Genomic DNA, 15,836 nt, shown 5'->3' on the forward strand with positions numbered 1-15,836 from the left:
GAGGAGTTTTTTGCACAAAAAGGAGCCATTTACACTGCTCGATTTTGCTCAAAAGCCTCTTGCGCAAAAACGGCTGCTCATTACTTATGCAAATGAAGCGCAGCGATATTCCACGCCACACTTCATTTGCATATGCTTTTCCGCAAGAAGTCTACAGCATAGACGTAGACTATCAGATTTATTGGGGCATAAATTTTCATGTGCAAAGACCCACTTCGTCAGATGCATCTGATAGTCTTTAAGGGTACCACAGGACTCCTCAATGTTTTTGAAGAATAAGGATCTTTGTTTGTAATCTCAACAAGAAATGGCACATCTTTAAAATGAAAAATGGTCAGATGAGAAACGACTGAAATCTGAGGGGAAGAGGTACTTGAGAATCCTGAAACCATGTAACTTTGAAAGGCTGAGAGCCAAAAAAAAGTGGTGGGGAGGGGAGAAAAAGCTCATTTGGAAATGTAAGTGTATTGGGTTTAATTTTACAGATGAGATTTGCAGAGTTTGACTTTTATAGCATTTCTGTGTTCTGCATTCAGTCTTTTGTTTTAATCCAATTATCTATTTTTAATTTACCCGTTATTAAACAATTTAAGTAAAAGATTGTTCTTTGTAAATTTCATGAAAACCAATCTGAAAAGGGGCAATAATCCTTGAAAAGCGGTAGTAGTGAAGGAAGGTTGTCTGAAGTTTACCTTGCTTAGTAGTCTCAATTTAAAGGGCATGGTCTAAGGCAGGGGTGGGAAAACTTTTTAACCAATGACCACATCAGGGTATGGAAATTGTATGGAGGGCCATGAATGCTCACAAAATTGGGGTTGGGGTGTGAAAGAGGGTGCATATGCCAGCTTGGGATGCAGGAGGGGACTCTGGGCTGGGGCTGAGGGTTTAAGAGAGTGGGAGGGGGCTCCAGGCTGGGTGGGGTAGGGGGTTGGTGTGGGGGGGGGGGAGGGTATATGAGGATTCCAGCTGGAGGTGCAGGAACTGGGGTCTGACTGAGGATGAGTGGTTTAGGAACAGGAGGGTGCTCTGGGCTAGGTCAGAGGGGTTCAGAGGGTGGGTGGGGATCAGGGTTGGGGCGGGAGGGACAGCTCTGGTTGAGGATGTGAACTCTGGGATGGGGCTGAGGTGCAGATGGGGGTTTTGGTCTGGGATACAGGGGTTCTGTGAGCAGGAAGGGCCTCAGGGGTGCAATCTCTCTCAGAAGTAGCAGCATGTCCGTCTCCCTCTCCCGACTCTTATGTAGAGTTGCTAACAGGAGACTGTGTACTGCCCAGTCTCCCACTGGTCACAATTCTCAGCCAATGGACGCTATGGACATGGTGCTCAGGGTGGGAGCAGCATGCTGAGCCCCCTGGCTGCCTCAAAGCATAGGAGCCACATGGGTCATATTTAGAGCCATCCCATCCACTGGATGGTTTGAGACAATCATTCCACACTTCAGGGAGACCTGTGCTTATAGGGGGCGTGGGCCTGGGCAGAACAGGGGCTGATGTAAACATGACCAGCGTGCCTCTGCTCCGCTCCCTGCTTCAGGGGATGCAGGACATGGGTGGCGCAGTGGGCCTACAGCACAGCAACTGGCCCTTCTCCACTCTGCAAGCACCCAGTATCACTTGGGAGAGGAGTGGTTAGGATGGAGTGAGATAGGGTTGGGGCAGAACAGAGGTAGGATTGGGGGGTTTCTGGTGTGGAGGAGTGTCCCAGGCTCCACACTCCTCTAGGGATGGCTGTGATCAGATTATGATTGCTGGTGGGTTGGATGCAGCCCATGGGTCATAGTTTGCCCACCCCGGTCCTAAAGAATCCTCTCCCTGATGTAGATCATTCGGCTGAAGTCCTGCAAGTTGATATAAAGATCATGCCCACTACCCATGGACAAAACTGAATTGGGGGGGGGCAAAGGTGATAGAGAGAGTGTTTTCCACTCTGCTAAGAAGAATACTTCAAGGACAAAAGATAGCTTAGTTTTAGAGCACATTCAATCATTACCAACTATGAGGAATCATAGTTCCAACCATACCAACACTGACAAAGAGGGTATTAATCAGTATTAAAATGTAATGGGGGTTCTCTTGTTACAAAGAGACAAGGGGGTGAGGAGGTGGGGTTAGTTTTATTAAACCAACTTCTGATGGTGAGAGAGACAAGTTATCAAGTTTACACAGGGCTTTTCTTTAACAACCAACATGGTTACAATAACACTGCAAACAACTCTTGGTACAAACATTGTCCAGTAGTAGCTGGAAGGAGACCATTAGTTAATTTTATATATTTTGGAGTCCTCAGCTGATTCTGGGTTCTGGGGAAATTCTGCACAGAGCCTGGGGTCTTGTGGGGAATCTCCAGCTGACCCCAAGCTCCGTGTGGCATTTCAAAGTGGCAGTGCAGCATGGAGCCCAGGGTCAGCGGAGGACTCTGAGTTCACTGGAGACTCTTGTACATTTCAAAACCAGCACACCGTGTGCAGCCCAGAGTCAGCGGGACTTCCCACTAGCCCCAGGCTGCATGCAGAGTTCCGCATTCTTCCTTTGGAAAGTACAAGAGCCCCAGTGGAGGCTCTTGTACATTTCAAAGGAGGAATGCAGAAGTGCCTATTGACTAGTCGATGGAAATTCCATCAACTAATACATTTCTCGATATTTAACATTCTTAATCAGAAGCTGACTTTTTTTCAGTTGCTACAAGCTATGTCAGATTTGAACTAGTGATCTAATGATGAAAGGTTCACTAACAAATATCCTGAGCCTTCCAGTTCTAGAATCACTAAAAGGCTGGAAATATCTGAGAAAACATCAGATTTTCTTGTTGACGGCATATTCATTAGTTTATAATATTTTTGGTTTCTTTACAATTTTGTATGTATATTTCTAAAACAGAAAAAGTAGTGCAGTGGGGAAAAATAATATAGTTCTAACAAAAGGAAGAATATTTGCATGTAAAGTAAATTGGTTGAGATGCTAAAATAAATGGTGTTTATATACAGAATATACTTTGGTAAACAATATCACAATGTTAGCTGAAATGGTAATTAAAGATAGAAAGAAACACCACGCAATAATAAATGATTTAAAAAAACCAGTAGTGAATCCTCTCTTTTCTAGGTTCTAGCTCTGAGAAAATTAAGGTAGAGATAGGAGACAGGAAAGGAAATAACATTTACGTCACTTACATTGCAATTCTCCCAATGGCAAACAAACATCTCTGAAATCCTTGGTATCTGATTCTGGGTATGACTGTTCTGGGAACATGCTGGCCAATCTTGGTGTGATGCCTTTAACTGAGAGCCTAAAAATTTCAACTTGGTGTGATAACTATGAAAATTTACGTGTGTTACAAGCTCTCTGGAATCTGTAGCCAAAAATTCACAATTTCTCCACCAACACTGGTACTGCTCTAAACACACAAAAAAAGAAATAATAATTCATGGAATACTGTATTAAGTTAGAGATTGTGTGTGACAATCTCCAAGAAGGTACCAAAAGATGACTATTGTTTAAATTTTAGATGATCTACTGAACCATAAGCAAAACTAGTAGTGATGAATACTGGCTATATTCAAATAATTAGGTATCTAAAGATTTTAAGTATCAGAGGGGTAGCCGTGTTAGTCTGAATCTGCAAAAGCGGCGAGGAGTCCTGTGGCACCTTATAGACTAACTGAAGTATTGGAGCATGAGCTTTCGTGGGCAAAGACCCACTTCATCAGATGCAAGAGTCTTGCATCTGACAAAGTGGGTCTTTGCCCACGAAAGCTCATGCTCCAATACTTCAGTTAGTCTATAAGGTGCCACAGGACTCCTCGCCGCTTTTAAAGATTTTAAGCCTCAGCAATGAGCAAGATTTTTCACCCTCTCAAAACTCTGATAATTCTAGTATTTCCAATAAGTTAAAAACTGGAATTATCCCCAGAAAGAAAGCACTTGACCTAGAATTGGGAATATTAAAATTCAGGTATTTTAACTAACCAAGTAGTTGATAGAATTTGTATCGACTACTTGATTAGTTGATAGGCAGCCCGGCTCAGTTCCAGCTCATGCCGGGTGCAGGAACAAACCCTGCTGTGCTTCTCACCCCTGGATCCTACTGCGTTTTAAATTGCAGATCTGTTTGGTCCCGCTCCTGGCGTGAGCCAAAACTGAGCCAGGCTACCTGCCCAGCCAGCAGCAGCCCTGTACACGGAGGTCCCAGTAGGGATTTTGGACCTCCCACAAATAGGGATTACTGTTGTGAAGCAGCCCCTGCCCGCAGCTGTGTCGCTGAGAACAGGGTCTGCTTCGCGGCCCATGCCACCTCTGATAGAGGCAGAAGCAGGGGAGGAGGGACGGGCGGCACCATGGAGAGAGGGTGCTGGGGGGGGGAGAAACAGGCTTTTAAGACAGTTCCCCCTAGCATTGGCTCCTGCTTCCCCTCCCACCCACGGTGCCTCTGAATCAGAGGCAGCAGGAGGGAAGAGGAGTAGTACACTAGTCAACTACTCCTTTACATCCCTCCTAGAATATCTGAATAACATCTAGGCTACATCTAAATTACACCCATCTGTCAGCAGAGGGATGTAAATTAGACGTATTGAAAGTGAAAATGAAGCTGGATTTAAATATCCCACACTTCATTTGCATAATGGCAGCCGCCACTTTTTTTCGAAATGGAGCTTTTCGAAAAAAATCAGCAGTTTCAACAGGGCATTTTTGACTGAAATGCCCCGTTTAAAAAGATCCTGTACTCCTCAGTGAGTACAGGAAGAACATGGAAGAATCCCCAGATTCCTGGCAGGATTGGCATCAGCATGAATGCAAGGACACATTTTGGACAATAAATGGTGAAACTTATAAAGCTCTTTATCCCTGGGGTGAGACTACTAGTTTTTGTGATTTGGATCTAATAGCCGAATACCAAGAATCAAATAGCTAATTGATTTTTTGCTCAGTTGTGTCTAATATTGGGAGGCTTTGGACAAGTATGGAAACACAAACAAAATTCCAAGGCAGAAAGAAGGATACATCTATTTCAGATCATATTGGTTTGGATATTTGAGTATTGCACAATACTTGAGTTTTTTACATTGTAAGTCTTAAATTCAAAAGGCCACTTAAGAATACTGAGCAACCAGTTTCTGTATCAGTATTTTTAGTGAAGCAAAATGCAGGACAATGTAGCACTTTAAAGACTAACAAGATGGTTTATTAGATGATGAGCTTTCGTGGGCCAGACCCACTTCCTCAGATCAAATAGTGGAAGAAAATAGTCACAACCATATATACCAAAGGATACAATTAAAAAAAATGAACACATATGAAAAGGACAAATCACATTGCAGAACAGGAGGAGGATGCGGGGGGGGGGGGGGGGGGGGGGGGAGGAAGGAAGGTAAGTGTCTGTGAATTGATGATATTAGAGGACCTTTTACATCTGCACTTGAAAGGGAATCCTCTGAACTGTCATTCATGTTAAAATTCGACACTCTCCAAAAAGGAATGAACAAACACTTGAACTATCTCACCCATTACCAAGATAGCTTCCCCAATTATCACCTCTAATACCATTAACTCACAAACATCCCACTCTCCCCACCTCTAATATCATCAATTCACAGACACTTACCTTCCTTCCTTCCCCCCCTCTCCCCCGCATCCCCCTCCTGTTCTGCAATGTGATTTGTCCTTTTCATATGTGTTCATTTTTTTAATTGTATCCTTTGGTATATATGGTTGTGACTATTTTCTTCCACTATTTGATCTGAGGAAGTGGGTCTGGCCCACGAAAGCTCATCATCTAATAAACCATCTTGTTAGTCTTTAAAGTGCTACATTGTCCTGCATTTTGCTTCAGCTACCCCAGACTAACACTGCTACATTTCTATCAGTATTTTTAGTGTGCAGGTTTGTAATCACACTGTTCTGCCTACTTGTTCTAATCCAGTAATTTGGCAGGGGTGCTAGATTTGAAATGAACTTCATGTAGGTGCAAACAGATCCCATTGCAAGATAGGGCCCATGTATTAAGACAACAAAACAAAACTTAACACAGGAATTATTTGAGTGTCTATTACAAACATAGCTTCCCCAATTATCACCCCTAATGTCATTACCTCACAGACACTAACCTTTCCCCCTCACCCCCACTCTGTTCTAAAATTTGATGTGTCAATTTCACATGCGTTCATTTTTTTGATTGTATCACTTTGGTATATATGGTCATGCCAATTTTCTTCCACGAATTGATCTGAGGAAGTGGGTCTGGCCCACAGAAGGTCCTCACCTAATAAACCATCTTGTTAGTCTTTAAAGTGCTACATAGTTCTGTCTTTTGTTTTAGCTAGACCAGACTAACACGGCTGCATCTCTATCACTATTCCAATGTCCAGTAGGTTACACATAGCTATAACATCACAGAATTATTCATTTTGCAGTACCAAAGCCACACAGAACAAGCCCAGTGGTTTCAGAGGAGAGATACAGAATTTTGTAAAAATTAGCTTTTTATTTATGTATGAGCTAAAATACCATCAAACTGGATAGGAGGAGGCATATTGTTGATGTTGGTTCAGTTTTACTCTCCATATACTGTACCTTTAAACAAATTTAATTTAGTATCTACACCAGAAATTAAACACGTGAAAATAACAAGAGCTACAAAAGTGATATTAAGAGTATCTACTGTATCATTGCTATTACAATCTATGTAGACCGCTTACAATTTTGGGGGGGATACAATTTCTGAGTTTTTCTTGTAACTAAACTGTAATACCATTAGATGAAAGCCGTAAAATACAGAAAAGCAGCAAGCAAATACTGATTATTTAGCCACAGAAAAGTTTCAACAAAAGCAACGAAAGGACAAGTTTCTGTAAGTTGATTTGTCCAAACTCCACCTTACAGTTAGAAATCTTAAGTTCCAGAAATCTAAGAATTATTTTTGAATTTAAATTTTAAAAAACACACACTTTCAATTAAAGAAACCCACTTTAGCCCTAATTCAAGAAGAAATTTAATTTAAATCTTCGGATTCATGACTTCACGTATATTAGCATTATTTCTATTTTAGTACTAGAGCTTTAGAAAAAACAAAAAGGAAACCAGAAATCTCAGATGTGAAGAAAAAACAAAAATAGTCTCCAGTCCTTCAAGTTAAGGATGTTAAGTATTGTGTAACTGACTAATCGAATAGTCTATGCATTTTTGCATCGATTAGTCGATAGGACAGCGCTGTCCCTTTGAAACGCCGCTGTGGTGTTTCAAAGGGGCAGCACCACGTAGAGCCCAGGATCAGCTGGGGAGTCCCCAGATGACCCCAGGCTCCGTGCGGCACTGCCGCTTTGAAGTACCTCCTGTTTTTATCTCCCCCTTGCTGACTCTATTTGAGGGGAGAGGGGAAGCGACTAGTTGACTATCCTGTCAACTATCTGATAAGCATTTGCTTATCAAATAGTCGACTAGTCCTTAACATCCCTACTTCAAGTAACTTTGTGCAGGTAGTGACCAGCACCTACATACAAGTCCCATTGACTTCAGTTTACCAGCACAGTGACTCTGCAAGATCAGGGCTATAGAGTACAAAAATCCTCAAAACTGCAACATTATCTGTTTAGTGAATATTACCTGTTCTTGCCAGAGGATGTTGTTCATACACTTTCAGGTGTTCTGCAATGTGATCACAAAATTCCTCCATGCATTTTCCTACAAAAAGGCATTCTTCCCATTCGCACAGTAATATCAGTTCAGAGTTCTTGAATTTGTTTCCAGTGGTCATTACTTCAAATCCTTTAAAGTACAGAGTAGTTTATTTATTATATTTACAAAAAATATATTTTGAAAACAACCATCATGTAGTTTAGCTCCCAAATTATTAGCTGTACCTTTTTATAACTGTGTATTTACTATGTTTCACACTTTTTGGCCTAATCTTGCACACACTTAGGAGACCTTGTCTACACACAAAACGTTGTTCTAACAATACAGGTATAATTCAAGTGGTACACACACAGTGGGGATTCAAGTATATTGAAATATATCTGTTTATACTTATATAACTTATTCCTATACAGGACGGGAACTAAGCTACACTGAGGACAGAGGCTGCTCTGTGGGAGGGAGGGAGGTGGAGCAGTTTCTGTCTGCAGGGAGTTTGGACTGCTCATGGACAGGGGCTGCTGCCGGACCAGCCTGGGCTACCACGGACAGAGACTGCTTTGCAGCAGCCTCCCCAGACCTCTCAGGAGCCTCTGTCTGTGGGGATCTTGGACCCTTACAGATGGGGCTACTACAGTGACAGGGGGCTCCCTAGGAGTGGGGCCAGAGCCCACTGGCTGCCAGTCCTGCCCCTGGGGACTATCAAATAGTCATGTAGCTGATAAGAATTCATGTGTTTACATGACTATTAAGTTACCCGATAATCTAACATCCCTAATACACAGCAGAGCTCTCAAATGAACCTCTGGACTTGCACGGAGACAGGCTTGGTAAGGAGCTGCCAGGTCATGATCCTGCAGGTGGGTTAGTCATGCTGGGTGGGCATGGTAGTGTCCAGCACACGCAGATTCCTGGGAAAGTGCTATTTTCCCATCCAGCAGGAGCCTGCAGGTGGAAGGGGTGGATGGAGTCCAGTCATGCTGACAGGACAGCATGTTGTTCAGCACGTGTGGCTTCCTGGGAAAGTGCTATTTTCTGAGCCTGCAGGCGGGAAGGGAAGGAAACGGGGCAGGGTGACTTCCCCGTGTCACATGGCTTCCCAGGGAGAGTGCTAACAGCCTTCTCCGAATCACAAAGAGTGATAGGGAACTGATGCTGACTGAATGTGACCAGAAATCTGGGCCTTATGCTGCAATGCTTTGTGGTTCAATGACACCAGACCTCTTCCTGGCAGGTTGGCATGGGAAGGTAGCATATGTGGAGGATGGAATAAGACTGATCTTCCCAGAAACCTTATGAGAAAGATCAAAGAATGCCTATCTATCTGAGAGTTTCATGGAGATGTGCAGGGAGAATTCTCACTCCATCTCCAGACACATTAAAAGCTGTTCTGGCCACCCTAAGCTGTGTAGGCACACAACACACTGAATTGCCTTCACAATCTTTTTCTTACAAGTGGGTTAACTCACCAGAAGTGTCGACCCAGAGATCCGTGCTCTACTGGGAGATGACTTCGAAGGAGGGGACTGACTCCAATATGATAAAAAGTTTTTGGCTCTCGCTGATCACTGGCTGGCCGTTTTTCTCCTCCTCCTCCTTCTTCCCGTGCCCCAACACTGTCCTCCAGGCTGATGCCAGGAGTGTCTTATCTGGACTCCATGGTCAGGGTCAGGAATTTGGTTGTGTCCCCCCCAAAATCAAATGCAGCTGACCGTAGTACTAGTATGTTTGCATTGATGCACCAGACCATCCATTTGCCTCTTTTGTCTTCTAGTACAAGTGCCTCACCTCCTTTATGTTGACTTTGCATTGCTGGGCATCCATGAAGTATCCTTTGGCCATCAGGCAGTTTGTGATCTTTGTAAATATCTGTGTTTCTTTGGCTGGTTTGGAGCTTGGAGAGAATGGATTCCTCTCCTCCTGTCTTTATGAGGTCCCAGATAACCCAGACACTCCACGCTGGCACTCTTCTGCACCCATGGGAACTGGAGATCATGGTACTTGAAATACTGGAAGTCATGGAAGTGTTGGAAGTCATGGCCATGCGTGCTCCTCAGGTGTGACACCCACTAGGAAGTGTGCTCGCAACACTGGCCACATAAGAAATGAAATTCAAACTTTTTCAGAACTTTTCCTGTTCACCTGGGCTACGTCTACATTGGCCCCTTTTCCGGAAGGGGCATGTTAATTTCAGAGATCGTAATAGGGAAATCCACGGGGGATTTAAATATCCCCCGCGGCATTTAAATAAAAATGTCCGCCGCTTTTTTCCGGCTTTTAGAAAAGCCGGAAAAGAGCGTCTACACTGGCCCCGATCCTCCGGAAAAAGCGCCCTTTTCTGGAGGATCTTATTCCTACTTTGAAGGAGGAATAAGATCCTCCGGAAAAGGGCGCTTTTTCCGGAGGATCGGGGCCAGTGTAGACGCTCTTTTCCGGCTTTTCTAAAAGCCGGAAAAAAGCGGCGGACATTTTTATTTAAATGCCGCGGGGGATATTTAAATCCCCCGCGGATTTCCCTATTACGATCTCTGAAATTAACATGCCCCTTCCGGAAAAGGGGCCAATGTAGACGAGCCCCTGGAGTGCAGTAGAGGTGCAAGTTCTGGCTAAAGTGGTCAACGAGAAGCACTGTGGGATGCCTCCAGAAGGCCAAGAACCTTGATTTTCTACACTACTATGAATTCAACTATAGATTGAATAGATTTGTACCTTGCATATGCCAGGATTTGTGAGCTACCAGTTATGCCAGGGCATGCGACTTGTGTGAAATGTAATCAGTCCTCTGTGATCCTGCCTGGGATGCTTGCGCTCATCTAGAAAGGGAGCAGGGCAGCAGGGTGCCTATGGCAGCAGGGGGGAGGTGGCAGGGTGCCTGTGGCAGATGGGAGTGAGGAGAACCAAGTTCATCTGGGTAAAAATTTTTCCTTAAGGAACAGCTGAGTCTTGGGCTGCTTGGTTTCTTAAACCTAGGTCAGCCATGTTGCCCAGTCTAGAAAACCAGTGAGGGTGAGTGATGCTCTAGGTCTTTAAATGTTAACACGTGTAAATTTATTTGTTGAAGTTAGTGGGACTACTCAAGACCTTAAACATTATTGACATAGTTAAGCATATACAGGAGTGGGGCTTTATAAGCTGAGTCATGCTTAAACACATGTAAATTTTTGTGGGACTGGGATTTTAGATTATAAATAAATTGGAGCAAGCACTATCTCTTAAGTAGGTGACTGTATAATTCCAGTACAATAGGGCTCTTCCTCGTCTTCTAACGATGCAATGACACTCCTTGGTCTTCTAATGATGCAATAGCCCTTTTGACACTGGGAATTGCTTCTTCAGGGAATCTGTATTGTTTCAGCAGCCAAGGATCCGGTCCAGGTATTGTGACCGCTCCATGCACCAGGCCACAATGCAGTTTGTTTGGCAAAAGTACTTCGGTATTTACAAAAGATTGCCTCGACCTCAGGCTCCTGAGGAGGTTTATGGTATTCCTCCAAGGCTTTGATAGCAGCAACTCGGTGGGAAGCTGGCACCACAGTTTCCACTTGGTCCATTGTAAAAGGGAGTCATAGATTTGGCAAATCCACCATCACCCCAAGTCTTTGTATGATGTCAATACCCATACTGGGTATACCAGTTCCTTCCAACTGGTGAACCCCAAAGGAAGCTTTTATTTCCCAAGTTCCAGTTTTATAATTCACAAGTTTAGTGAAAGGTATGGCCATGCCATCCCCTCTTGCATAGCCTTCCACATGTAGGTGGGAAGCCACAGGAAGAGCAGTTGCCTCACCATCCCCTTCACAGCAAAGTATAGATAATGCCGCCCAGGGGCAGCCCTAGACTAGCTGCCAGCAACTGGCACCCTAGGCGAACCATGCAATCGGCGCCCCCACCTCCAAACCCCTCAATGATATTGCACCACCATTTGGCGCCCCATTTAACTTGGCGCCCTAGGCGACCGCCTAGTTCACCCATATGGACAGGCCGCCCCTGATGCCGCCCCAGTATCCACTAACCTGTCCTGCACAAATTTCCCAAACCTCCCCGTTATAGTCACCACTGCAACCAGCTGACCCCAGTTATCATTATGTAAATTGGCGGAGCCCAGAGTGGCTGGGAAGTTAGGGGAAAGTCAGAACAAATTCAGGGTATCGTCCCCTGAAGATTTTCCAACCCACTGTTGATGGGACACCAACCATTGGTTAAGTTCAGGGGTAGGAAGCTCATCAATGTCAGATTTCTTTTCATAACCTAGCAGTTGGTTCCATATTAGCCTACGAAAGACCTTGAAATCACTGTCTGGCTTCTGGACAGATTGTCGATTTTGATTGGATGGGTGCACCTCTGAAAATGACCTGTCCCCTTGAAGCTGTTCTAGGACTTCCTTTGCGCTTCCCAGCTATAGAGTTGTTACCTCTCCCATTGGCAGGGATTAAAGTTGCAACCTTCCTTTCCCTAGGACCAACTGGGAAAGCTCCCCTCTGAAGCTCATACCCCTCCCTGAGCTTTGCCTCCAGCTCACCCAGGGAAAGAGCATGAGGATCAAGGGTCCCCACAGCAATCCGAAGAGCAGGGCTCAGCCCTTGAACTACTGATTCCTTAAAATCAGTGGAGTCCCAGTGTAGTCCACCAGCTAGCACATACAAGATTTTCTTCCTTCCTACATATTGCTCTGGGCGTTCTTCCATTCGCTGTCTCTCGGAGTAGAATCTGCCGACTACTCTGGGGAAAGAACATCTGATAGACACCCTGATACACTGCCACAGGATTAGGGGCACTAGCTGTTTGTATCTCTTCTGGGAGCCCAAGATATTCCTCTGACCTAATGCATTCCCTGACAAGAGCAGCTATATCCCCCACCACTAAATTTGGGATGGCTGAAATCCTTGCCATCCAATCTACAGCAGTCTCACGAGTTGGGGGCCCAGTCACTTCCTTAGAGCCCGTGCCTATTCAGGAGATAACTCCTTGCTCTCATGCCTCGCTTCCACCCTCTGCTGGTTGCCCCTATCTCGAGTTACTATAGTGGTTGTAGCTGAAACAAAAGACAGGACTATGTAGCACTTTAAAGACTAACAAGATGGTTTATTAGATGATGAGCTTTCGTGGGCCAGACCCACTTCCTCAGATCTGATTTGATCTGAGGAAGTGGGTCTGGCCCACGAAAGCTCATCATCTAATAAACCATCTTGTTAGTCTTTAAAGTGCTACATAGTCCTGTATTTTGTTTCAGCTACACCAGACTAACACGGCTACATTTCTATCACTATAGTGGTTGTAATAGGTGCTAAGGGCACCGTTTCTTCCACCCAAGAAGGGACTGCTACTGCAGATCCCTCTGCTCTGCACTCAACAGGGGGAGCAGATGGCATGGATGCCCTGTTTTTCCCCACCTTTACACAGGAGTTGGATTGATTGCACTCCTGGTCCATGGGCACTCCACCCTCATCGCTGTCACTCTCTGAGGAGCTAAGCTCCTGTAGGAATGAGGGCCCTACAGGCTGACCCTTTGTCCCTTTTGTACTGGCTAGTTTGGCTCATAGCCGTGCCTCCCATTTCTGGCAGCCAGCATGATCTGCTGCCTCACTCAAACCAGCCTAATATCAAACTCAAACCCTAATATCATCCCTAATGTCATTACCTCACAGAAACTTCCCCTTTTATCACCCCTATGTCATTACTTCACAGACACTAACCTTCCTCCCTCACCCCCACTCTGTTTTAAAATTTGATTTGTCAGTTTCACATGCGTTCATTTTTTTGATTGTATCACTTTGGTATATAAGGTTGTGCCGATATTCTTACACATATTGATCTGAGGAAGTGGGTCTGGCCCACGAAAGCTCATCACCTAATAAACCATCTTGTTAGTCTTTAAAGTGCTACACAGTTCTGTCTTTTGTTTCAGCTAGACCAGACTAACACGGCAGCACTGCATATCACTGTTCAGCCTGCATAATTTTGATTAGCTTACACAAAGCTGCTTGAGATTCCTCAAGTTGGATATTTAATGAGGCTATTATTCTATCCTTTTTGGACACAGTCAGTAAGGTCCTGAACCTGCACTGTGAGCCGACTAGATTGAGTAACACATGCCATGGCTTGCTCTTGAAGCGCATTGATTTTAGAATGGAGCTCATCCAACTCAGCCTCTTTGGTGCTAACATTTGTGTTGGCCTTTAATATTTGACGGTCCTGCTCAGCCACAGCTTCTACTAATTCCTCCATGGCTGAAAGGAGGCCATATAATAAGGCTCTTTTCTGATCTTTTGTTGAGAGCCGTGGCTGTCCTGCCACGAATTTTGCCAATTGCTTTTGCAAAGTGTTCCAGGCCTCTCGTCCCTGGAATGTTCCATCTCTCCATGGGTCTTTGCCTTTTGCCAACTTATAAATTTCCTGATGAATGGGCGATTTCCCCTCGGGCTTCTACCCTCGCCTGAAACAATTTGCCCACGTGCACATGGTCACTACTAATTGAGCAAACCTTCAGCCAATAGGGGTATTAATTCCCCTTAGGGAGCTGAGCACTGCTACAGTTGGGATCACTGAAGAGTTTTCTGCCTCTCTGACCCCTAATGTGCTTCTTGCACTGTGCTGCTGGATTGCACTTGGGCGCCCTCTGTCTCTCTCTGCACTGGAACTACAGCATTTCTTTCACCCTCTAGAGTTGACAGCTGCTGCTCCCAGAATCTGAGCTGCCCAACCACTCTAACCCACTAGATTTCCTAGGAGCTAGTCGCCCTCAGAAAAGGCTCTGTACTGGTTAGCTAGGCCGGCTACCTGCCTTTCTGCTGACCCCCATCCAACAAGAGGCTTGGAACTACAAAAGTTCCAGTGGGCGTTCGCTGTGCCCGGATCCCTTGGAAATCGTCCCAACAGAAACCCTGAGATGAAATTCCTCTATGGGGTCTCAACAGTCCCAAAACAGTCTCCTGAGCAGCTAGCACAGAGACTCCTCTCTGCTTCTGGTGCTCACCGTTTTGGTTTTCTGGCTACTAGCCTCTGTGTCTTGCCCCAGGGGGGTTTCAACGGCCTCCACACTGCCAGCTGCTTGACCACCTTCCCCGCTACTCCCAAGTCCCGAGTGCACTTAGGGACAGGCAGACATTCTTCCTCTCGCTCAGGTATTACACTCACAGCCTTCGTCCAGTGGGACCCAGTTTCCAAGACCAAATGAACCAAAAAAGAAACCCGTAATAGAAAAGATAGGAAAGAGCGATAAGCACAGGGAAGGGGAACAGGAAAAGCCCCCCACAAATGTGTTTTGGGGTCCTGCCGCGGTTGCCAGATTAGTAAGAGAAAGGAGGACTCCAGAGACAAGCTCCTCGCTGGTTCTCACCCCTTTCACATGTCTACCAGGGCACCGAATGAGGAGTCCACACACAAACTTATGAAGGAAACTACTTCGTCTAGGGAAGGACAGAATAACTGGGTCTGGAAACTGCAGGAGTCACACACAACACACAGAGGAGGGGAGCTGAAATTAGGCCTCCTGTCTTACCCAGCTCCAGGGAAAGCTGACTCCAAGTCTCCTCTCCGGATGACAGGGATGGGGAACGACTCAGCCACAGTAGGGGCGTAGGCTGGGCCCTCACTCAGCACCACCCTGGCCCCTTGGTGCCGTCTCCGGCGCGTTAGCCCTGCCTCGTCCGACGAGCCGCGTGTGCTCCCCGGTAATCGAACACCCCGTCGGTGTCACCCCACCTTGCTCACGACTGACACTCCACGCCAGAGCCCAGCTGCCTGAGCCCGCTCAGTGCAGGGGCTGGAGGAGGAGAGAGCCCCAAGCACTCTGAGCGCCCCCTAGCCATGCACTCCTGTCGCCTAGCAACACTTTCCCGCTCTTTCCCGGTTTCCCCGCCTTCTCCAGGAGCCAGGAAGAGGACTGATCAAAATGGAGGCTCGCCTGTGGTTCGCAACAAAACAAAATGGCGAACCCACAAATAAACCACTCAAAGCATTTCAACGTAACTGATTGCCAGCAAGGTCTAACACGGACACCCTCCACCTGTTTTGTTCGCCTGGAAAGTGCTACCAGACCATTGGTTGTTTTTCCGGTTTATCCTGCTCAGACTCACTCGGCTACCCCCCCTGAAGCTTCCATTAATACAGAAGCCCACATTACCAGCCCACCCCCTCCTGCCTCCATTTTACCCCTCGCCCCAAGTCCCCTCCCGTAAGTGACACGAGCCAGGGGATTACTGGGGGGCCTGG

At 45.7% G+C, this 15,836-nt stretch overlaps 1 protein-coding gene across 1 annotated transcript in view; it reads right to left on the reverse strand.

The window, feature by feature from the left end:
- Window positions 1-15,623, reverse strand: part of LOC112547000 (histone H4 transcription factor-like) — a 31,046-nt gene extending 15,423 nt beyond the window's left edge. Inside the window, exons 1-3 of the mRNA XM_025188403.2 lie at window positions 15,124-15,623; window positions 7,596-7,757; window positions 3,170-3,393 (exon numbers count right to left, since the gene is read on the reverse strand). Coding sequence (XP_025044188.2) covers window positions 3,170-3,393; window positions 7,596-7,746 — 375 coding nt within the window. The 5' untranslated portion in view covers window positions 7,747-7,757; window positions 15,124-15,623. The remainder of the gene's footprint in view (window positions 1-3,169; window positions 3,394-7,595; window positions 7,758-15,123) is intronic.
- Window positions 15,624-15,836: the final 213 nt, after the last annotated feature.

The sequence above is a fragment of the Pelodiscus sinensis genome, chromosome 1, assembly GCF_049634645.1.
Source record: "Pelodiscus sinensis isolate JC-2024 chromosome 1, ASM4963464v1, whole genome shotgun sequence".
Lineage (NCBI taxonomy): Eukaryota > Metazoa > Chordata > Testudines > Trionychidae > Pelodiscus > Pelodiscus sinensis.